The 24,187-nt window shown below is 37.9% G+C and overlaps 1 protein-coding gene across 2 annotated transcripts in view; it reads left to right on the top strand.

Moving 5' to 3' along the window:
• The first annotated feature begins 501 nt into the window (after window positions 1-501).
• The window catches only part of LOC100487782 (neuronal acetylcholine receptor subunit alpha-7), a 69,273-nt gene continuing 45,587 nt past the window's right edge, over window positions 502-24,187 (top strand). The window contains exons 1-2 of one of the 2 annotated variants that reach the window (XM_031903408.1): window positions 502-988; window positions 14,747-14,886. In XM_031903408.1, coding sequence (XP_031759268.1) covers window positions 910-988; window positions 14,747-14,886 — 219 coding nt within the window. In that variant the 5' untranslated portion in view covers window positions 502-909. Of the gene's footprint in view, window positions 989-14,746; window positions 14,887-16,948; window positions 16,970-24,187 lie in introns of those variants that run through there. The other variant, XM_018097385.2, reaches the window with a different exon arrangement.

A 24,187-nucleotide genomic window follows, 5' to 3' on the forward strand; every position in this document is an offset into this window, starting at 1 on the left:
GAGATTTACAGATTACCACATGTGGTGATTCAAAACAAATAGCACATATGGTGAAAGACACTTTGTGGACAGAAATTACAAGAGCTCAATTATGATGTGGAAGGCAAGGTGCAAAGTGCCAAGAACAAGCGCAACCCACCATTTCTTTAAAAAAAAATTGCACCTTGACTTCCAGCGTACATTAATTCCTGCAGTTTTCTGCCATCTGTTTCTAAAAACAGAGTCCCTGTGCCAACCCCCATGCTTGCAGTGCTAATTGAGGAGTGGGGAAAACATGTTCAAAATTAAAAGGCAGTTCTACACAGTAACAAAGGTTGCATGCATTCGCAAACAGTACACTATAAACATGCATGGACACTTTTGTTAAATAAAGGGTTAGGAATTGTGAGGGTTAGCTTGTGTATTCCTTGAACTGTGATGCCAGCAGTAAAACAGAGTGGCCCCACCTGAAGAGAGACAGCACAACAAATAAAAGTAGAATTCATTTGTGAGAGGTGTACAGGCAGTCTTCTGCATTCCTAGCTTCTCACATATTGCCATCCTCTCCCTTCCCCTCTGTCAGTCCTACACATGCATGCACACACAGAACACTGGATTCAACATCTCTCAGCACTGGCATCTTCTCTCCCTGTATGAGTTCTGCTTATTTCTTATCTGCTTAAGTCTAAGTGCACACAAGAGGACATGGACAGAATCTGGGACTGAATTCTTTCCAAATTTCCCACAACAAGAACTTCATGTCACCTGTAGGACATAATGCTTTGCTGCTTTTACTTCTATTTGAATGAAGATGTTATATTTGGACAACAGTTTAGAGTATCAGTTCTTTGGAGCTTCTGCCGTTTTCTTTGTGCTTTAAACTGACAAGTATTTGAGTCTGAACGTGGAAAAGAAAGGATTGTTTGTACAATGCTTTTAGAGAAGTGTCTTGGGTTTTTAACCTATGCCTTTTGCCCATGGATATTTGTGATACTGACCTTACCTGGAGGTAAGTTCTGAATATATATATATATATGTGTTTGTGTTATATATTGTATGTGTGTGTCTGTATGTGTGTATTGGAGGGTTATAGCTGGGATATCCATTCTGTGTTCCCCCAGCATCCCTCATACATATAAATCCCCAAATAACTCTAAATATTACACATCACTGCTGCTTTACTGGTGAGGCACACATTACTGAATATCTATCCAGGAACCATAAAATGTAGTTCCAACCCAGAGAGATCCCAGATACATTACCATATTTTACATTTTCTGTAAAAAAGCATGTTTTATTCCTACTGAACTGCTAGGATTGATTCCCTCTGGAATTAAAGAACTATATTCTGAACTGGAATTAATAGAAGGATTGATGGCTGGTTTTTAAAAACCTAGTAACTTCTAGATCCCATACTGTTATGCTGATCTGAACTCAAACTAGGCTGAATGTTTACGATTGCGGTTACATTGCTAATACCTAATTACTGGGTAGTTTGCGGATATACAAGAAAGTATAGAAGAGTGGCAGTTAGTACCGTGTTTTATTTTACTGTGGCTGAAGGGGGTCTCCACCAATTATTGGATTACATTGTGGGGACTGAACCTAAAAAGTGTGAAAATCTCTGATGTTAAAAAGATTTTTATATTAAGTGAGTGCCAGAGGTGTGACTACATTGTGCCAAATGAAAGGTAGGAGCCCATTGTGCAGATCTGTACACAGAAACTGACTGGTGTTTTTCAGCCAACTTAGCCCTGGCATAAACATTTGCTTGTATGTCTCCCTGTTGTACCTGCAACATGTTATGTACATAATGGTTTAATAAGTTAATAACAAACACCATATCTGTTTCCCATGCATGAAGGTATATAAACCACTGATGCAGACAGAGCACCTATCGGTCATGATAACTGCTGCAGATTTAATACCCATACACAGGAACATGTAGTCCTGCTTTGCTCTGCTGTCATTTATCTGAAAGAATCATCTTTATTTGATACACTTTTCTTGCAACAGCCTGCAACTTATTCAGTTTACAGAGTGGAAATGATAAGCTAACAAAACCACTGTGCTTTTAAGATATATACAGTAAATATATGAAATCTGAATATTTAGCAGGAAATTTAAATCTGTGTTTAAAATACATTGTACAAAACACTTATAGTAGTACAATAATTATGCATTGTGATCTTTTCCCTTACAGATTTGTCAAGAGATCATGTTTGTACCTATAGCATATGTGCATTTTAGGTATTTTGCTGTTTATCCATGCACAAAATGGGAAAAAATCTGAATTCCCAAAGCATCTTACAAAAAATGGCAGTTCTGTGCTATGGAAACAATTTGGGACTTTTTAATGCTTCATTTTTCTGCTTTGTTCTATGGCATAATGATGCTTAGCATAGCTATATGGAAATTCAAGGAGCAAGTTTGTTCACAACTACCTTTTAAATGGTGTACCTTTCATTCATTCAGTGCAAATGAACTGAACTCATTTATATATAGAAGGAATGTGCTTTAAAAAGTAGTGTTTTGGGGTGATAAATTTCTCCAAGATACCTACTAGTCCCACTCATCTGTTCCGCTTTTCCTCCCTCTTTTCTCAGGCTGTGCAGCGGGGCTGGTGGCGCTTTGCACACTGCACTGTAGGATAGGAACCAATCAGCAGCTACGCTAACTTGATAGGGAACTGAAGCCTGTGTTTGATTGTGTGACTGCAGGGCTGTAATTGACTATTCCCCTCCTACTGCACTTCTGGCAGGGACCATTAGGACATGCCCACCCCTCATTTAAAACACAGACAAGGACCTGAGAGGATCTATAGGGAGCTCCAATAAAGGGGCCATTTTTACAGATAGTATAAATTTTTACACCAAGGTGAAACCAGCACCATATATTATTCATAATTGCTACAGGATTAGAGGGTTTTTTTGTTTATTGTGTTGGGTTGAAAAACGCAACATACCAGCTTATTCTTCCGCTACTTCTTTTTCTTCTTATTCTTAGCGCCCCCCATTTTCTAAACGCTACTCCTCCTACAGTTTTAGGAAACTCTCCACACTTCTTCGCCCAATAGCGGAGCAGGTTGCTTGTGCTTTTCTAAGCAATCCCGCCCCCCGTCTTTTTATGGCGCCGCTCTGAACACCCCAATTTTCCCATTGACTTTGACAGGGAAGATTTTCACACTGCTGCCACTCTTACAGGTTTGAAGCTACACCCCCCAAACTTGAATAACACAATCATGGGGTCACCCCAAATTAAACAGCAACATGAGCTAAAGTAGGAGGGGCCAACAACAACCAATCAAATTCCACCCATTGACTTTAATGGGAAAATTGAAACTGCTGCCAATCTTACAGCTTTGAGGCTTCACTCCCCAAACTTGAATAACATAGTCATGGGCTCAGCCTGAATGAAAATATGATGATTGTTGGATGCCCAAAAATGGGCGGAGCTGTGAGCAGCCAATCAGATTTTACCTATTGACTTGGTGGAAATTTAACCTGCTGCCATTCTCACAGTAATAACACCGGGGTCCCCAAACTTTGCAGAGTTAGACACCAGGTAACTGCAGCTCAAGATTGATTTGATGCCAGGGTTCCCAAACTTTGCACAGTCAGTCACTGGGTGACTACGTATTCAAGTTTTGGTTTTTTAAGTGGGTGGAGCCACCAACAGCCAATCAGATTTGACCTATTGACTTTCAATGGGGAAATTCAACTTCTCACAGTATTAACACCAGGGTCCCCAAACTTTTCACAGTTGGTCACTAGGGGATTGCAGTTTTAGTTTTGAAAAGTGGGCAGAGCCCAATCAGATTTTACCCATTGAATTTTATTGGTTTGATGCCAGGCTTCTCAAACTTTGCACAGTCAGTCACTGGATGACTACGTATTCAAGGTTTTTTTAAGTGGGCGGAGCCACCAACAGCCAATCACATTTCTTTTATTGTTTTCACTGTGGCTGCATAAGTTTTTACACTTGTGGCTGCATTTGTAAATTACCCTTAATAAATTTCCTTGGAGTGCTGTCTTGAAGTTCAATAACTTTGTACAGAAAAGTAATATTGTGGCCCTCCTTTGCTAATAGTATTAACAGGAACATATTGATTTTCATAGAAATATGCCAGTATCACCTTAACACTTCCCTGACTGTCAGGAAAACTTTGTCATATAAGTTGCTTAAAATTAAATTAATAACAGTCCCCCTGCTTTTTAATGTATAAATGTTTTGCCTAAGATTATGAGGTCCAGGGCATTTTGAATAATAAATACCATCAATGTAATCATTCCTTTGGTAATTAATAAGTAAATTAATAAGTAAAAAAACAAATTAAATAACATCACTATGGTAGGACTGAATTAAATGAGGGGTCTGTAATTTCTTGAGGATTCTTCATTTAAATGTTATTGCACATGAAATGACTGATGCTGGGCCATCTGTCCTGGGCAAATGCCCTGTTGCCTATTTATTAAAGCAGCCCTGGCCTGGCTGGCTGGTAATGGCTATATATTGAGTGTTCAATAAATGAAATATACCAGCATTTGAAAGATAATTTGACTAGCTACTTTGATTTATTGGTCAAACAACTACCACTACATATTGGGGGAATGTTCTGTTTGAACTTGCCTTTGCAGGCCAGTATTCTTTATTTACTGACAATTGATAGGGAGAACTGCACTCAGATTTTGGCACTGGCCACTAATCACTGGTGAGGCCTGAGAATGCATGTTGGAAAATTTTGTTTACGATATATTTTGAGTGTTGCACTGCATGACATGCAGGTGTTACTGATGCTAATTTACCAGCATAGGTTATAAACTGCACCTGGAGTGAGGCAGGGATAAAAAGACAGTAGAGATTTGGGATCCTTGGGTGTCTTACTGGTCAGATTGAGGAAAGCTGGTTGAGAAGTGAGCAATGATTGGATTAAACTGAGTTTGTAACTAAACGGGTCACAGGCATAATAATGGGTTTGCCTAATTTTACCATCAGTTATATTTGTTAATACATAATGACCCCAGCTATAGTAGGTGTTTTAACAGCTAGACTATGATCTCTGACCAGGGTCTTGTAAATTAGGACAATGTCAGTTTTTAAGAATGCTTCTTAAATATCAAACTTGATATTAAAGACATACTTCCTTGCCAAGACTGGGCACTACCCCACTTCCAGTTGGGCTTGGCATGGTCTAGTTTCCCTTTACTGTCTCAGACACCATGGATAAATAGGAATGTTACTTTTAGGTTATGCACCTTTGTATCTGTCTTTTAGGCTAGAAGAAAATATGCAGTTGAAAGGGAAGATACTGCTGATGTTATTAGCAATTTAAAATCAGCAGGAAGATATGTGTTCTAAAGTGGAAAATTGCTTTGTTGATTTTACACCAACTTTAGTGATGTGCCCCTTGATAAATGACCTCCAGTGCTTCATTGTTGGTTACTGAAGCTGTAAATTTAGAGACTGATTGATGCTCTTTCAGGATTTGCTGAAGACACATGAAAATTGATATTTAACTAAAAGAAGCCACAAAAAATCGCATTACTGTTTTTGTTTGTACTGCTCAGTTACTACATTGTGAACATGTACATTGTGAAATGAAGGGAAACAAACCTAGGTCGCTGCTGCTGTGTTTATGAGGTGTAACTAATCACAGAGCTACGGCAAGAGACATAAACTTAGAACACTGACTGCTGGGCACTTTTGTCATGGGCAAGAGGGCAGAAACTGCAGGTTTGTGGGATTCTGATATGATGCTATTTATTAATGTCTTTCACTGCAAAACAAAACACAAATAGTTGGTTATTTTTTGAGAACAAAAACACCTAAAGGTATTAGTCAAAAATGTAATTGAAAAAATAGCATGGAAGCTCTTTTAAATCTGTAATTAAGTTCAAGGCATACAATACATGTAATTTACCTTGCTTCTATATTATAGAAAACAGCCACATGGCCAGTCCTAAAGTGTTTCAACAGCCCTGAATCAACATATCTTATTTCCATGCTGGCATCTTTTCTGAAAACCACTGAGAATATAATATAGCTTGATTCAACAAATATTATCTCCATTATAATACAATCACTATAAGAAACTCACAAACCTAAATCTAACATTAGTCATATATATATATATATATATATATATATATTAAATCATTACTGTTCTCAATTTATTCCATTAATAAGAAAAAGAAGAAGTGTTAAGAATCACCCTATGTGGCTTAACTCTGAGGTAAAGAAGTTAATAGGGAAAAAAGGAAAGCTTTTAAGAAATATAAGTCAGAGGGGACAGTAGCTGCGTTTAATGAATATAAACACTATAACAAGTGTTGTAAAACAGCAATCCGGAAGGCAAAGATAGAAAATGAGGAGCGCATCGCGGCCGAGGCCAAGACTAACCCCAAAAAGTTTTTTAAGTATATTAATAGTAAAAAGATGCAGGTTGAGGGTGTGGCCCCATTGAGTTATAGTAACAATATGGTTACAGCGGATACAGAAAAGGCAGATGTGCTTAACCAGTTCTTTTCTTCTGTGTATACAGTAGAGGAGCCAGAGTGCCAAGTCCCACCCAGTCCCATTGTTGCCTCCATTCCAACTATGCAGTGGTTGACACAGGATATGGTGCTTAAAGGGTTACACAAGATAAATGTAAACAAGGCACCTGGGCCAGATGGAATACACCCCCGGGTACTGAGAGAGCTAGGGGCAGAATTACAGTGGCCCTTGTTTCTGATATTCTCATACTCGCTTTCATCAGGTATGGTACCTAGGGATTGGAAGAAGGCGAATGTCATTCCTATATTTAAAAAGGGAGTAAGATCTCAGCCTGGCAATTATAGGCCTGTAAGTTTGACATCCGTGGTGGGCAAGTTATTTGAAGGCTTGTTAAGGGATCACATACAAAATTATGTAATGGAGAATGGCATTATGAGCAGTAATCAGCATGGCTTTATGAAGGACAGGTCATTTCAGACCAATTTAATTGCTTTTTATGATGAGGTAAGTAAGAAGCTGGACAGTGGGGATGCAGTAGATATAATCTATTTGGATTTTGCCAAAGCATCTGATACCGTTCCCCACAAACGACTGCTTTCTAAACTGAGGTCTATTGGTCTTAGTGAAGTCGTTTGCGCATGGATAGAAAACTGGCTACAGGATCGGGTACAGAGGGTGGTTGTTAATGGTACATTCTCTACTTGGAATAAGGTTCTCAGTGGGGTCCCTCAGGGTTCTGTACTGGGTCCACTTTTGTTTAACTTGTTCATAAATGAGCATTTATGGGTATTATGAGCAATGTATCAGTGTTTGCAGATGACACAAAACTCTGCAGACCAGTCAATTCTATCCAGGATGTGACATCCTTGCAGCAGGATCTTGACCAACTGGCAATATGGGGGGCTAAGTGGCAGATGAGATTTAATGTGGATAAATGTAAGGTCATGCACCTGGGATGTAAAAATTTGCAAGCCACTTATACCCTTAATGGGACTGCAATAGGCAAATCAATAATGGAGAAGGACCTTGGAGTCCTTGTAGATAATAAACTTGGCTGTAGCAAGCAATGCCAGGCAGCAGCTGCAAGGGCAAACAAGGTTTTGAGCTGTATTAAAAGGGGTATAGATTCACGGGAGGAGGGGGTTATTTTTCCCCTTTACAGAGCGCTGGTAAGGCCCCATCTAGAATATGCTGTTCAGTTCTGGTCTCCAGTGCTCAAACAGGACATTATTGAGTTAGAGAGGGTCCAGAGAATGGCAACTAAGCTGGTAAAGGGTATGGAAAGTTATGAAGAAAGACTGGAGAAGAGGCCATGATAACTATGTATAAATATATAAGGGGATCATATAATAACTATGTCTATGAAGATTCTCATTCATCCAGGTCATGATATACAGTATCTAGTAGAATTAAGTCTAAAACAACTGGACTTTTCTGAGTTTTTCTTGAAAACGTTTCACCACTCATCCGAGTGGCTTCTTCAGTTCAAATGACTGGTAGGGAATTCCCCGGTATTTAAACTCTTGATGGTAGTAGAGTCACAGACATCCAATCACAATGGTTCCATTGAACTTGTTCAGTTAGGTGTTAGCTGAAACTGACAGGTGTAAGAAGGTATGATCCAATCACAATGGTACCAAGATTCTCATTGATGAAGGTGTTAATCCTTCAAAGTACATGACTGGAAGTGTGAACTGTTGTGAAACTGCCGGGGTAAGGATGTCAACGCGCCATTGTATGTTGGTGACAAGCGGTGTCTCAGGCCCCCTCCTCTGTTCAGGGATGGTTTTTCCAGGTTGGCATAAATGGCCTCTTTCACACCTCTTTCAAACCATCTGTCCTCTCGGTCCAAAATATGCACGTTACTGTCCTCAAAAGAGTGACCTTTTTCTTTGAGGTGTAGATAGACCGCTGAGTCTTGTCCTGAGGAGTTTGCCCGCCTATGTTGGGCCATTCTCTTACAGAGAGGTTGTTTTGTCTCCCCAATGTATAAGTCTGAGCACTCTTCACTACACTGGACAGCATAGACCACATTACTTTTCATGTGCTTGGGTGTTGGGTCTTTCGGGTGCACCAGCTTCTGTCTCAGGGTGTTGCTGGGTTTGAAAAACACAGGAATGCGATGTTTGTTGAAAATTCTCCTAAGTTTTTCTGATGTTCCAGCAACATATGGAATGACTATGTTGTTTCGCCTGCTGTGTTCCTCCCTTCTGTTTGTAGGTCTGGTCTTTCTGTTGGTCTTTGATTTGGTTTTGATGAAGGCCCAGTCTGGGTACCCACAAGTTTTCAGAGCTCCTTTTAGATGTTTATATTCTTTCTCCTTGGCCTCTGCATTGGATGCCACAGTTTCAGCCCGATGATGTAGAGTCCTAATTACACCCAGTTTATGTTCCAAGAAAAACTCAGAAAAGTCCAGTTGTTTTAGACTTAATTCTACTAGATATCATATAATAACCTTTCTAATGTTTTATTTACCAGTAGGCCCTTCCAACGGACACGAGGACACCCACTCCGTTTAGAAGAAGGGAGGTTCCATTTAAATATTCGGAAAGGATTTTTTACTGTGAGAGCTGTGAAGTTGTGGAATTCCCTCCCCGAATCAGTCGTACTGGCTGATACAGTATATAGCTTTAAGAAGGGGCTGGATGGATTCTTAGCAAGTGAGGGAATACAGGGTTATGGGAGATAGCTTTTAGTACAAGTTGATCCAGGGACTGGTCCGATTGCCATCTTGGAGTCAGGAAGGAATTTTTTCCCCTCTGCGGCAAATTAGAGAGGCTTAAGATGGGGTTGTTTTGCCTTCCTCTGGATCAACTAGTAGTTAGGTAGGTTATATATAGGCATTATGGTTGAACGTGATGGACGTATGTCTTTTTTCAACCCAACTTACTATGTTACTATGTTACTATTATATTTATTAGACCATGATCTAATGCAAGTAAAGTCACTTCCATATACACTGTAATTTATAATTTCCATAGCATATATAGCATATATAGAGCATTATTTATCAGGGTGCCACCCTATGCAAAAGGTTTGTACTGGCATGGCATCTTTAATTCGAAAATCTGTTATCTGGAAAACTCAAAATTATTGGAAGTACTTCTCTGATAGACTCCATTTTAAGAAAATAATTTACATTATTTTTGCAATAATTATCTTTTTCTCTGCAAAAGTAAGACAGAGAATTATAAGTAGGTATAATTAATCCTTTTTGGAGGCAAAACAATTATATTGGATTTTATATATAATGATTTTGAGCAAACAATGCATGGTTATACAAATTATGGAAATACCCCTTGTGCAGAAAACTCCAGGTTCCGAGTAATCTGGATAACAAGTCCCATACCTGCACTTGGAAAGGTCTCCTTAATACGTAGGTAGCCCCTGGGCTCAAAAGCTCAACCACACACCTGATTTGTTTACTGCAAGGAATATAGAATTTAGATTTGGTATAAAAAAATTTAAAAAAAAACATGGAATTGAGTATATTGGTTGTTTGGTTAACTAAAATGTGAATATTTAGCTATCAGAATCATCTTGGACTGCTCCACACATACATGACCATTCATGTTGAACATGTACAAATCCACAGGGGTTTGGTTGCCAGTTATAGCAGATTACATGATAAAACTGCTCTGTGTAAACACAAGAAACTGTATATTCATGTTTGCCCCATCAAACCCAATAAATCAAAGCACATAAAAATGCATTATGGATTACTTATGTTTGGGCATGAACGCTGATGCTTCATACATTTTTCAAAATTCTACTTATGTAAAATAGTGAGCAAATCTGAAACACTTAGGGCCCTATTTACTATATCTAAAATGAATGATAATGATTCTTCCTGTCCTTTTTTCTTTTTCAATTAATGAAATATGGAGTTCAGTGGGAAACAGTTTTAGATTTTTTTTTCTTACTTGACTAGTTTTTTTTCCAAAAGTTAAAGCATTTAAATTTCTCTCAAGGTCCCTTACCTAAAATGGATTTCCCACTGTGGGGAAATTAGCAAGCAATATAATTTTAGCACTGTATAAAAATATTAATTTCTCCCTTAAAAGGTTTTCAATACAGTTTCGTATTTTGCCCCTCTATGAAAAATTCTAGCTTGGGGCAGAATCCTTTTGCAAAGGAAAACATTTTTGGAAATAATATGTGTTGATAATACACCACTACTGATTATTTTTATTGTCTAGATGTATGTGTTTGTTTCTATATTTTCATAATGCAAACTGCAATGCATAACTGCAAACAATATTCTGCACATTTAATGCACTGCAGTAATTACTGAGGTATATACTATATGTCACATCATTAAATAAATCCATATACAACATAGGGAAGTGTGTATATTTTTTTTTACATATTGTACACATTTTTTTTATAAAAACATAGGTAACGTTTTTGTAGGCTAACAAAATGTCATTTAAATTGACCCTTTTGCATTTTTTTCTGTTCCAGTTAAACGTTTGGAAAATAAGTTGGATCATCACGTAAAGGCTTGTCAGGTTCAGAGCCTAAATTAGGGATAGGCAGAAGTGGCATGTGACTGGAGCGCAATGGTGGGGGGGGGAGCTAGGCATGTACACCTTCCTCTTGCCTACCCTGTGTTCTGGTCCTTCTATAGCTCCTCACCAGCCCAGGAATTCAATCCTTTGTCCAGCTTCTTCCCAAACCTACTCATTACCACTCCCACCCACTCCTCCTCTACCCCACAATGCCACTCATTGTGCAAAGCTGTTAGCTGGGTAGTGGGGAATTTTATTTCAGGGGGAGAGGAGCGGGAGGGAGGGATGATGAGAGGGGCGTCCTCCCTTGAGCACAGTAAGTGCTTGGCCCGGCACTGCATTGGTTATTCATTGTGCTATTATGCAGCATATTTCCTTTGGGAGTTGTATCACACACATACTATACATGTTGACTAGGAGTGTACATGCAGGGGATGTAGAATATATATTTGATACTTGTTTGTTGACTGTGAAGATTTATGATCATATGATACTAAAACCCTATGTATGAGCATTGTTTACTGGTGAACTATGGAACCAGTCAACATTCCCTGATTTTTCTTCTGCATGTACTTGCAACAAATTTGGTACCATTATTAGTTTCATGGCGCTGATAAATGGCAAAATTTCACTGAAATGTTGTTAAATGCAATGGCGTCTGTGGGTGTTTTTTGCTTTAAATATATTGGCTTTAACTGACATTTTTTCCCACGTTGTTACAGGCAAAAATAAAAATGCCTGTAAAAATTTTTATAATGCCTGGCATGAAACAAAATGCATGGCAAAATTCTAATGCTGCCATTGCTGATTTTTGTTTCTATTTTTTTCTGGTGAAACAAAACACATGACAAAATTCTAGAGCATCACTAGCCATCAGTCATATTTACAGTGCAATTAGTCTAAAAGAAGGTAGAGCATAATGATTGTAGCAACCTCTAACCAACCTCTTTAATGGTCAAGAGGTTTAGTATAAATAAATCTAAAGCAACTAGTTCAACTGAAGAAGCTGCTCGGATGAGTAGTGAAATGTCTTAAATGATTACTTATCAAGTCCAGTTGCTTTAGATTTATTTATACTAGATACACCTTACTGGCAGTTAGCATTTCAGTTTATCCCACATAAGTTCAGACCAATGAAGTTCTTCCACTTCCATATCAGCAAAGCCATTCTTACAAACCTCGCTTTGTGCATGGAGCTATTATTGTGCTAAAGAGTAAGCTGTATTATTTGTGCACTGTGGCATTAAGGTGTGCTTTCAATGGATATGCCCTAGCCCAAACCATGGAAAACAGACCACTATTCATTCTCTTCCAAACTCAGCATTATGGATCGAGGCAGACAGTGTTCTTTTGGCACATGCCAAATCCACTCACACAGACCAACAGGTGGTGGGGAAATGCCATTTCCACTGCTTCAGAATCCAATGGCCTATGAACATTACACCACTTCAAATGACGCTTGGCATTGTATATTATGATGTAAGGTTTGTTCATCCAAAAAACCCTATGCTCACTATGAAAAATGATTTCTGTCATTGCTTTTGGATGCCGGTCCAGCACAGAATATGTCTTATTAGATGGACTGCCTTGATACTTTAGGATAAATATATGTCCGGATACTTTTGGTCATATTGTATACTACCTTGTCACTGGGAAAGAGAGGCTTAAAAATTGTAATGTCTACATTGGGACTGAAGCAATGATGTGCATTTCATTTTTAACAAAAGGCTTCAGTTTAGATGACATCTTGAATTTATATTCTCTTGTTGTCGCTAAGTTAAAAAAATAGCAGTTGTACCATAGATCTATTTTTTTCCCTTCAGGATATTTCATGATGCCGTCAAGATATCTTGTCGTAGGAGACAACAAAGCAGGGGATTAGTTGTATCCCCTTATGTGCTGAGTCAGTAAGCCTGTCCTATTGCTAGCTTTCTTACTGCATACTGAGATGCATTCAAGTGACCTTAAACACTATTCACAAGGACAAAATTCAAGAAAAATAAAGACCATGTCAAGTGCTTTTTTTTTTTTAAATGCTTTGAATCCTCATTAACTATAATCAGCCATTTCTCGCCATTTAATTCTATTCAGCATGCTGCACAAGCATGTAATGAAGTGTTATTAGCTTTCTCATATTTCCTTCTCCTTTACAAAGTTGAAAATTATAGATTTCATTAGTATTTCTAGCTTTCAGGGTGTAATGAGGCAAAAACTATGGAGAAGGGCTACTTTGTCTTAAATACAGGATGGTTTGACCTTGCTCTTGGTAAACAATAACCTTTCCGTTATAATTGCCCCTCTAATAATTGCTGCTGATTGTAGTGTGTTTATTCGGTAATTTCTTATCTATTCCTCTTTTTGAGATTGTTCCCATTATTGTTAAAGAACTAGCACAAATTAGCATCTAAGGTGAATTTTTTTCTGTGTGGTTTACATGAAATTTTAACACAGGTTTGGGTATACCTAAGTGCATGATCTGTTTTATTCTATCTAGTTCTACCCACAAGTTTTTGGTGAAAAAAAATACATTCAACTTTATCTGATCTGACATTACATTACTGCTTATGGATCCTACAAAATCTTATGCTGTAAAAATCAAGAAGAAAATCTGACCCACAAAATCTGATCAAAAGCACTTATAGTCTGGATTGTGGTCTACTTAAATGCTTATTGCTCATATGTAACTTTGTTATTTATAACAAGTACTGGTGGTTACAGCTAACACTACTGCACTATTCTCACTCAGTGCTCAGTGCTTTCAATATAGACCGCGATTGTGGTATGTAAGGGACATGTGATGAATTATAGCAACTTAGGTTGAAAAAACACACTTCCATCGAGATAAACCATTTATGTCTATATGAAACTTGCCTAACTGCTAGCTGATCCAGGGGAAGGCAAAAAAAAACAAACCCTATCTGAAGCTTTCAACTTGCCTTTATTGGGGGGAAAAATCCTTTCTGGCTCCTTGATTTTTCAATATAATAATTTCAATAATGGCATATACCAATAGTGACATCTTGTTCTTTTCCTCGTATGGAATCAGTTATCTGCAAACCCATTATCCATAAAAATGTTAAATATGGAAAGGCCATCTACACAGAGTAAATTTTAAGCACATTTATATAGTTACATAGTTACATAGGGTTGAAAAAAGACCATTGTCCATCAAGTTCAACCCATCCGAGTAAACCCAGCACACAACCTATACTAACCAATCTATACACTCACATACATAAACTATATATACAACCAGTAATACTAACTGTAGATATTAGTATCACAATAGCCTTGGATATTCTGCTTCTTAAAGGCATTAACAGAGTCTGCCATTACCACATCACTAGGAAGGGCATTCCACAGCCTCACTGCCCTCACCGTGAAAAACCACCTACGCTGCTTCAAATGGAAGCTCCATTCCTCTAATCTAAAGGGGTGACCTCTGGTGCGCTGATTGTTTTTATGGGAAAAAAGAACATCCCCCAACTGCCTATAATCCCCTCTAATGTACTTGTACAGAGTAATCATGTCCCCTCGCAAGCGCCTCTTTTCCAGAGAAAACAACCCCAACCTCGACAGTCTAACCTCATAGCTTAAATCTTCCATCCCCTTTACCAGTTTAGTTGCACGTCTCTGCACTCTCTCCAGCTATCAACTTTTAGGGCCTTGCTGTTCTTAATGTCTGGTAAACAAATACATTCATTGAGATTCTTTGATTTTTGTGTACTTAATGACAAATACACATCTGTTTTTTTCTAAAGGCTCCCATCAAGGGCAGTACCAAAGAAAACTTTACAGAGAACTCTTACGGAATTACAATCGTCTTGAACGACCTGTAGTGAACGATTCTCAGCCTTTGCTTGTAGAGCTGCAACTTACTCTGCTTCAGATAATTGATGTGGTAAGTTGAAAGGTATTTCATACTATGTTCTTTTTTTTGTTTGTTTTATTGGTAGTTTTTAGTGTTTCTTGGATTTCATTAGAGAAAAGGGAACACAAAGCATACAAGATCATCTGAATGGCAACATTTCAGTAAATTGAAGTAAAGAAATATTGCTAGTTAACTCATCTTTTTAAGTTTGACTTTCACTCCAGTAAAATATAATTAATAACTTAATAAAACATACACCAACTTTATATTGGTATAAGCTATCCTTTAGATTTGTCTGGGGAAATGTAGCACAGGTATAGGATCTGTTCTGCTCTTGTGGATGTAAATGAGCCCTATGTTTTTCTCATCAAATGTAATCTGGCCCAATATTTCTTACTTTTATTTCAGTTTACTTCAGTTTTGTGAATTTCCCCCAAGTTCTGGCATTTTGTGCATATAACAGCTGGTAAATATGAACACACATTTACCAACATTGGACATTTATGCACCTAACCCATAGTAACCCTTTAGAGATTAGCTTTTTTAACAGGTAGAACCGTGGAAGCAAAACTCTGATTGGTTGCCATACATACTGCCCAGGTGCAAGCTTGTCCAATGTTGATAAATGAGCATTTATTGTTCTGTGTACAAAATTGTTCACTAGTGTTGTTTCTAGCTGCCATGGATTAGAGGGTGCTATATAAAAAAAGATGATAATAAGTGAAGCCTACAGACCTGTAGAAAAGCCAGTAAACCCCTATATTTTTAATTAGATTATGCAATTTTGGGGACTTTTAATCATATGTGAATATATAAAAATTAAAGTTCACACTATGTATCAAATGTTTCTGTGGAAAATGTGGTATTTGTCTGCATCCAGAATTATGGATTTGCTGTATCCAAGTTTGATTTCAAGCCAGGGGCTACACCTTGGATGTTTGCTTTTCAGCTCAGGCAACATATTTACTAAGAAAGTGCAAGAGTGCAATTCTCTGATTTACATGAGTTTACTGATACTGCAGTTTGGGCTAATACCACATTTACATTCATTAGCTTCTTAACTAACAAAAACCTGAATCAATATCTTTAAGAAACCAGGGACATTTTTCACTTAGCTTATTTCCCTTTTGCGTTCTGTAAGACCTTATTGAAGAGGAGGTTATTGACTGGTTGCTTTGTGCTCTCTACATACAGAATGCATTAAAAAAAACATTTATTAAACTGTATAACTACTGTAACTTAAAGGAGAGTTTGAATATTGGAGGTAAATTGCAGTTAAAGAATGTCAGATTCACAAAAGTTTTAATAAGTTTTGTGAATCCAACAGTTTCTAAACTTTGGAATAAAATGTCATTCCAGAATATCACTTGAATGAATGAATTTGAGTGAATTTGGAGTAACACATTTCTCCATACTAGTATAGTGTACGTTTAAGAGCGAAGTTTCAGTGGGAGGTCTAAGGGGAAAAGGGTTAAAGAACCAGCAATAACAAACTGTAATAATAGGTTAAGCTAAAACTCCTCCTTGGATTTTTGAAAAGCTTCAAATAGAATTATACTTACAAAATGCTCTGTAGCAGAAGGGTGATAGGGCAACAGGCAGTTTGTATTCCTGTGCATGCTGTACCAGAACTTAGCTTCCCTCTGGAGGATCTACAGCACTAGAATCTTTTTTATCAACATCTGCAGTTTAAATTAATGTCTCTTTCACAACATTACTCCAAAGCTGTCCAAATGAACAAAAACATAAATTTTAGTTTAATAAGTTGAACTTATTATAGCAGATTTGGGGTGAATTAAGTATTAATATGTTTTGGTGTTACTGGTCCTTTAACTTTCTCTCTCAGTCAGGTAATTAAGTGTCACCTGAGGTTAGAGTTGCTATTGCCTGTGTAAAGGGTGTGTTCCCACACCTATAGACTGTCTTGAGTGACTGGAGAAGAGAAACTGGTCTGGCTGATACCACTGTGTGAGAGGCCACTGGAACCCAAGTGGGGTGAAAGAGGCAACCTTTGGGGAAGCAGGTGATGTGATAGTCTGTCTACTGACTGTTGAGAAATAAGGTGACTGTCTAGAGCAAATAGAAGCAAAATGGAAAAAGCAAATGGAAGCAGGTAAGGTATTGGGACCCTGAGAATTGAGGGAAAAGTCACTGTATGAAAGTTGAACTGCTGATGTAAAAGTGCAGTAAGAAACTACAATTTGGTGTCCCACTCTCCCATCTGTCCTAAGTCTGCCTCTACAAACTTGGGCAATACATTTTTTTGTGGCTTCCCTCCTTGGAATGGTGGTTACTTTTGTACTACAAATGCATGGCTCTTCCTCTTTGGTCTCCACTTAGTACTAAGGGTGGACGTGCTGGTGATTTGATGTGTAAGGCCCCAGTATCAAAGATATTATGGACCTAAGAGAAATCAAGAACAGTCACTGCGTGAACGAGGCAATAGATAACAATTTCTATCATAGCACACAGGTCAGCTTAGCAAGAGCTGCACGGGCTCCACGAAGGAGTAGTAGTGAGGAGTCAGACCTCCAAGGTTACACCCTCCTAAGTGTAAGGACCCCAGATTGGAAAGGGACCTAAAAGGGTTTCACTTATATCAAGGTGTTTCAAGTGGTGAGACTAATGCTTTACATTTACTATTGTATTGGTGTCTGAGCCATTTTATACTTTCTAAATTTTTGTGATACCACTAATTCTCATATTGCTTCAAAATTTGCTGTACTTGGGAAGTACCTTTTCTATGAAACATTTATTTGGTTATGAATCATTGGTACCCAGTCAATTTACTAAATTATTAAGATTTACAGTTCAGCTTCCTAAGTTGTTTCCTTCACTAACTTGTAAGGGTCCAGCTGAGAAAGATGGTTAGAATGTAATGGTGTTCTGCCAGGACAACAGTTGGACTAAGGTATGTCTGCCGGAAAGGGTAACATTTGTAATAGGCTCATATTTAAAAAAAAAAAACAGCATAGGACAGGAGTGTTGCTCGGGAAACATGTTGAAAGGTTAGAGAACAAGACAGAGCTTGAGTATTATTATCTAAATATTAGAAACCGGCTTTGATGTAACTAGTGGCTCATTGGGCAACAGCACACAAATTGGCCTGGGCATGCCTTCTAATTATCACCAAAACATCACCAACATCTATACAGAAATGGGCAAAGTGCAATAAAAATATCTGCAAAGTGCCATAGGCCATCTGGTGCACGTCCCATTCAACTCAGAAGGAAAAATGTAGGGCAAGCAGCTGCATTTAAATTGCTTCCTTGAACTGTGGTGCTTGAGCTGTTGCATCTGTCATAACCCTAAGGCAAGATTAAAACTGTAAGCTGAGCCAGTAATATGGTAATAGAGTCCTGGGAGGGAATGCACAAGGAAAATATATATGCATTCAGTTTACCCATATTATTCCATAAAGGATTTAAAGTTTATGTTATTTTTGGCACCTACAGCCCTTTGATATTCACTTACACAAACAAAAAATCTTAGCTTTCCAATAATAATTTGTAGTAGTTGTAATTACTCTTTCATATTTGTGTTTTTAGCAAAATTCTCAAGGAATTTTTACCACTATGCCACCACACAGGTAAAACATACCCCTTACATACACAAAAATACAAACTTGTAAGTTTTTTTTAAATAATGCATTCAGAAGTTAATAGTATGTATAGCAAAAAGAAACACTGTGTTTATTTCTAGGATCTAATTTTTGGTTGTTTGTTGTTTTTTTAAGCCACATGATTACTGGTCTAATCTAATCTAACATTGTAGGAAATCAATACGTATTTTAAATTAGTTTGATTGTATTACACAGTACAATGTTTTTAATGACCATTTATCCCATTAATTGCACAATAAGAAAATTATGGGCTAATGAAGTAACATTACAGTTAATCAGTAGTGATGAGCGAAATTTTTTGTCAGGCATGGATTCGCAGCAAATTTCCAAGATTGTTTTGCGAAACGGTTGCAAAAATTTGGCGTAGAAAAATTGGCTGTGCAACAAGATAGTTGCGTGCATCCAAAAAAATTTCTGTGCGTGTCAAAAACATGATGCATGCCTAAAGGTGACTATACACAGGGTCGGACTGGGGGTGCAGGGCCCACTGGGGCTACCACCCTGGGGCCCCGCACCCCCGAAGGTGCCCCCTCTGCACTCCGTCCCCCGACACGCCCCGCTAACCCCTGCAGGGGCCCCCTCCCAACATCCTCCCCTAAGCACGCATGACTGAAACACATCAGGGGGGGACACCGGCAGCCGGGGGATTGACAACAGGCATAGGGTCTGGGCCGCCAGGGCCAACCGGGTTTTTTTCCAGTGTCCTGGCACCCTAGTCCGACCCTGGCCATACATGTTATAATTACGATCTTTCCTGCAACCATTCATTGCAGGAAAGTTCGTTAGTCCACTAACGTTAAGAGCTGAATCGTCAGATATGCAGGTAGAAATTATAGAATTGGTATAAATGGTTGACCTGGTATAAATTTGAATTAAACTCGATCATTGTTGTATTTATAAAATGTCACGATAATGCTGTTATCAGTCGTATGAAAATTCTATGTACAAAAGTACTGTTAGAACTGGACATTCGTTACCATGAATCCTCTTTATTTTTCCCAAACAGGAATTGCTCCAGCAGCCATTAACCTATCGTACATCTTATCAAGAAAATATCTAGAATAAAAATAAAATCGATTTTCTTAAAATTTTTTAGTAAATGTGCCCTTTAGTCCTGCCCAAATAAGTTTCATGGAAAGGACAGACCTACTAGACTTCTAGTAATGGAAATAGTAAGCTTTACAGTAACTTACTGTTTGGCTACTCCCCAGGTCCTGTTAATCTTCAACTCCAAGCACCCCACAGATTATTCGGGTGTGTGGAAGTTGTAGTTCAATCTCAAGTGGAGGAGTGCAGGTTGTAGTAAGTTGAAAGATGACAGTTTTTTTTTAGTTCTTTCAGTGTCATAAAAAGGAAATATTTTTTTCCTGTCAAAATAAACTTGCTAATAATCCTTTGAAAGTGCATTAGTGCCTGAGAGAAAAACAGCCTGCCGCATCACGAGAAATGTGTTATTAATGTGCGCACAGCCATACAAATACCATCTGTTATTTAAGAGACTTTTATATAAAATTATCAACGCTTTGTTTGATTTAGTCCTTAGCTAGCAGCAATGTGAAATGTTTAGTGCAAATGAATCACAAGCAAGCAAGACCGCTCACCTCCTGCCAAGGACATTACTTCCCTCATTTCCCTATTTTTAATGTTTGCAGACAGTTGCAGCTTAACATTAAAATGATTTGTTTAGCTTTGCAGATAGAATTCTGTGGCTCATTTATGGCCCAATGACCCATGCATAATGCATTCAACAGCAATGTATAAAGGTGAGGAAATCTAAACCAGCACTTTGTCCTGACCACCCTGCCAAGGTGTGCTGTCATTGTATCTTGGCACAAATATACTGTGTCTGACCCATATAATGTGTAGTGACCCATCTGGTCTTCCCATACTGCCTGGAATCAGATAACAAATAATAACATAGTAAAGTTTAATCTTTCTACATGATGTGGGAGCCTGAGATTTTCTCTAAGGATGCTCTACAAAAAAAAAAAAAAACATAGTCCTTTTAATGTCCTTTATTGCTTTCATAGAAACAGAAATTCAAACTCTAATAAGAAGTAACAAATATGGCTATACTTATTAAAAGATGAACATGAAGTTCCACAGCACTCCATTTGCTTGTATAGGATTTTTCTGAAATTGAGGTGAAAATAAGATTTACATTTTATAAGGGAAAAGAGAGCTGTGGTGTTCATGTCTGGCAAACTGCAGTGAACACTTTGCCATTTGATAAAATATGCCTCTAAAATCCTGTACAAGTTAATTGAGAGCTATGGGGTTTGCCTTTAGTCAGCTGCAGTGTTTTGACAAATATGCCACTTACAAGACAAGGGCTCACACAGCATATTAACAGCACATTAGTTTCTGACAGTAAATTTGAGGGGGTAAGATGGGCACTGTGTAGTTAGGGGCACTGCTGCCATGAGTTGTGGAAATAATTGGTTAATATAGGGGATGCACTATGTTCTAAAAAAATATCCCTGATTTGCAAAATTTTCCTCTACTCACAAAATGTTAATTTTGCTGCATTTGCAATGCACAGTATTTGATCAGTGTAAGCTAAGAATTTTTGGCAATTCAATAAGTAATAATAAGTGAACTTTATATACGTGTGTATATATATATACTGTATATGTATATATATATATTTATGCACACACAATTAAAAATTACAAGGATAAATGACTAAAATGTTTCCATGTTCCCCTTTGATTGTCTCTGTTGGTCTACTAACTACTGTACCTCATTGGAATGGCTGGGGGATTTGATACCCAGGCCACTAAATTCCATGATCCCAAAGAAATGAATCTGGCGCCAGAGTTCATGCTTGTCACAGAAACATGCTGGGTTGAATTTGGATTTTACCCTTTGAGAGCGGGCCCCCATGCAGGCAAAGGCACATTGCTGTACAATGTACAGTACAATCAACTGCTGTTTTAAGCCTTTTCTTATTAACAAAAGAGTGAAATTAGCTGTACTCTTTGACAATGTATTGCTTATTTTTATTTAAGTATTTAGATAATAATAGGCTTATAGTGCTAGATATAATTTTAAAGTGAAAAGGATTTAATGTGAGTAGTCACTGACTGTAAGTAGTTTGATTCCATATTATCTTAAAATTACATGTGCTTTTACTAACCCAAAACGCAACCCTTGTATGTAATAAGAAGCACAAAATTTGCCTCAGTGCAGTGACCCCTAGCAACCTATAAGTTTGCTTGTAAACAGGTAACTGGGAAATGCTACCTGCTGATTGTTTGCTATAGAAAAACTGTATCAAATTTGCACCTGTGCTAATTATTGCCCAATGAAAGTTATAAGCCAAAGTGCTACATTTGTTCCTAGAAATTCTTTTACACATGTTTGCAAGGTAATAGTTTACCTCTGTAAAAGGTATTTTACCATTTTATTGTTTTTTGTTTAGCCTCTTTATACCATTCTACCCTAGTAGAATGGTCTAAAAACTCATTAACGGTGGTCCTTGCTATGTGTGTGCTATGCAAAACAATTTGTTATCCTTAGTGGGATGTTGACATTTTATTGACTACCTAACAAAGTGAGGGTGTGCTAGGTAATTAACTATAATTAGTTATATGGGGCTGCCAATTTGAAAGCTAAAAGCCTTTTAAATGTGATGTTTTCTTGTCATTAATAGCGGCAAGAGATGTATTTACATGTTCTAACCTTCTAACAATTACATGGCATAAAATATAACTGGGACACATTTCTGATTTTGAACACAGTGCCAAATAAACCAACATTTATTGTGTCATACCTAGTCACTCACTGAATCCATAACTGCAGATTTCTCTATGATGCCATGCAAACACCAAACTTATACATTTGCTGGAAATGCATGTTTCTGCCGAAAATAACCTTAACAGCACAGCAGCTTCAGTTTGCGTAAATATGCAAAAATACCCCTATCTGGTTAACACATTCTAAAACTGTATTTTACTGTTTTGATTTTGTTTTGATTACAGTAAGAATGTAAGTGTCCTATGTAAGAATGCAAGTGCATCAGGTCCATCATCATTACCATGACCTCTACATTCAGATACTCTTATTTTAGCTGCAGACATGTGATCAGAAGAGGTTTCTGGGCAGGGCAGATAATGCCTTTGTCTTTGGACTCCAGTATCACAGCGGCACTTAAGGGGGTTACAAAGGGCATATTTTATTGATAGATATTTCAGTTTACACATAAAGGCTGTTAAACCTGTAGGTCTCTTGTTGCTGAACTGCAACTACCATAATCCCACTAATAAAGCAGGATCTGTAATATAACAGCAGCAAGAAGGTCACATGTTGGGCATACATGATTTTCCTCCTTACATGGGGGAAACAGGCTATCTGCATTTTCTGGCACCACCTATTACCTAAATCTGTGCCTGCATGCAGTTACATGTCCATTCTGAAAAATTCCAGTGCAATAAGTATTCTGGCTCAACAATATTAGGGGCAGTAGGTGCAAAAAGATGATGTGGGTGAGACAATACAATACAAAACACGCCATGCTTGTGATCATTATTTACCAACACAATTGACCTTTCAACTGTTTCATTTCCAGAAGAAACAAGAAAGTTTCCAGCTGCTTTTCATCAGAGTTGTATAGCTAAGGTTGCCAGATCATTTGAAAAATCAGAGAACATGCCTACTGGTAGGGTCTCTGATTTTTGACATGCTCTAGTAAGCTTAGTGTACCCATAGTGAGAAACTGAACATGGTTCCACCAGCCTTAAGTCACAGCACAATGTTGCAGGTGATTTTTGTAGTAAAGTTGAGGGGCATAGATATCTGATAAATTATCAAATCAAATCAAATAATCTGGTATTTTTAGTGTTCATCTAATACACGGTAACATAGTAAGTTATTTTGAAAAAAGACACATGTCCATCAAGTTCAACCTTTTACATCTAAAGACTGCTAGTTGAACCAGAGGAAGGCAAAAAAAAAAACAACTGAAGCTTTTCTAATCTGCCAAAGAGTGGGAAAAAATTCCTTTCTGACCCAAAGCTGGCAATTGGACCAGTCCTTGGATCAACTTGTACTAAGAGCTATTTTCAATAACCCTGTATTCCCTCATTTGCTAAAAAGCCATCCAACCCCTTCTTAATAAGGTTGTCCAATGATTTAGGAGCACAGACTGTAACTAACCTACCAATGCAATAACCTATTGGCATACCTCCCAACATTTGAAAAAATGTTTGACCACACCCATTTTTTTGTGACCAGACCTTCTAAATTCCACTCCCATTTTACAAAATTTGACATGTTTTTTAAAGTTTTAACACATTTCTGGGGGTTTTGGGGTCTTGTTTTGTGTATTATTACAGTTTTGTTAAAAAAAGGGGAAATTGCCTGTTAAGCTGCAAGTCTCAGTTCCCCCAAGAGACGTGTTTAGACCTGATTAGTTACAGTTGTTGCAGGAGTTGCCTGTATTCTGGGCTCTCTGCCAAAAGCTACTTTTTAAATTAAGTTTGAGAAACATTGTATATTTTTTACCATTCAGTGCAGATTCAGGGCAGGAGATCAGACTTACAGACTTTTCAGAAAGAATCCGGGACTGTGGGCCGAGCTGTCAAAATCAGGACTGTCCCATGAAAATCTTTCTTCATGACCGAGATTTTCCATACCCTTTACCAGCTATTTTGCCCTTCTTTGGACCCTCTCTAATTCAATAATATCCCATTTGAACACTTTAGAACA

The sequence above is a fragment of the Xenopus tropicalis genome, chromosome 1 (assembly GCF_000004195.4).
Source record: "Xenopus tropicalis strain Nigerian chromosome 1, UCB_Xtro_10.0, whole genome shotgun sequence".
In the NCBI taxonomy this organism is placed as follows: Eukaryota; Metazoa; Chordata; class Amphibia; order Anura; family Pipidae; genus Xenopus; species Xenopus tropicalis.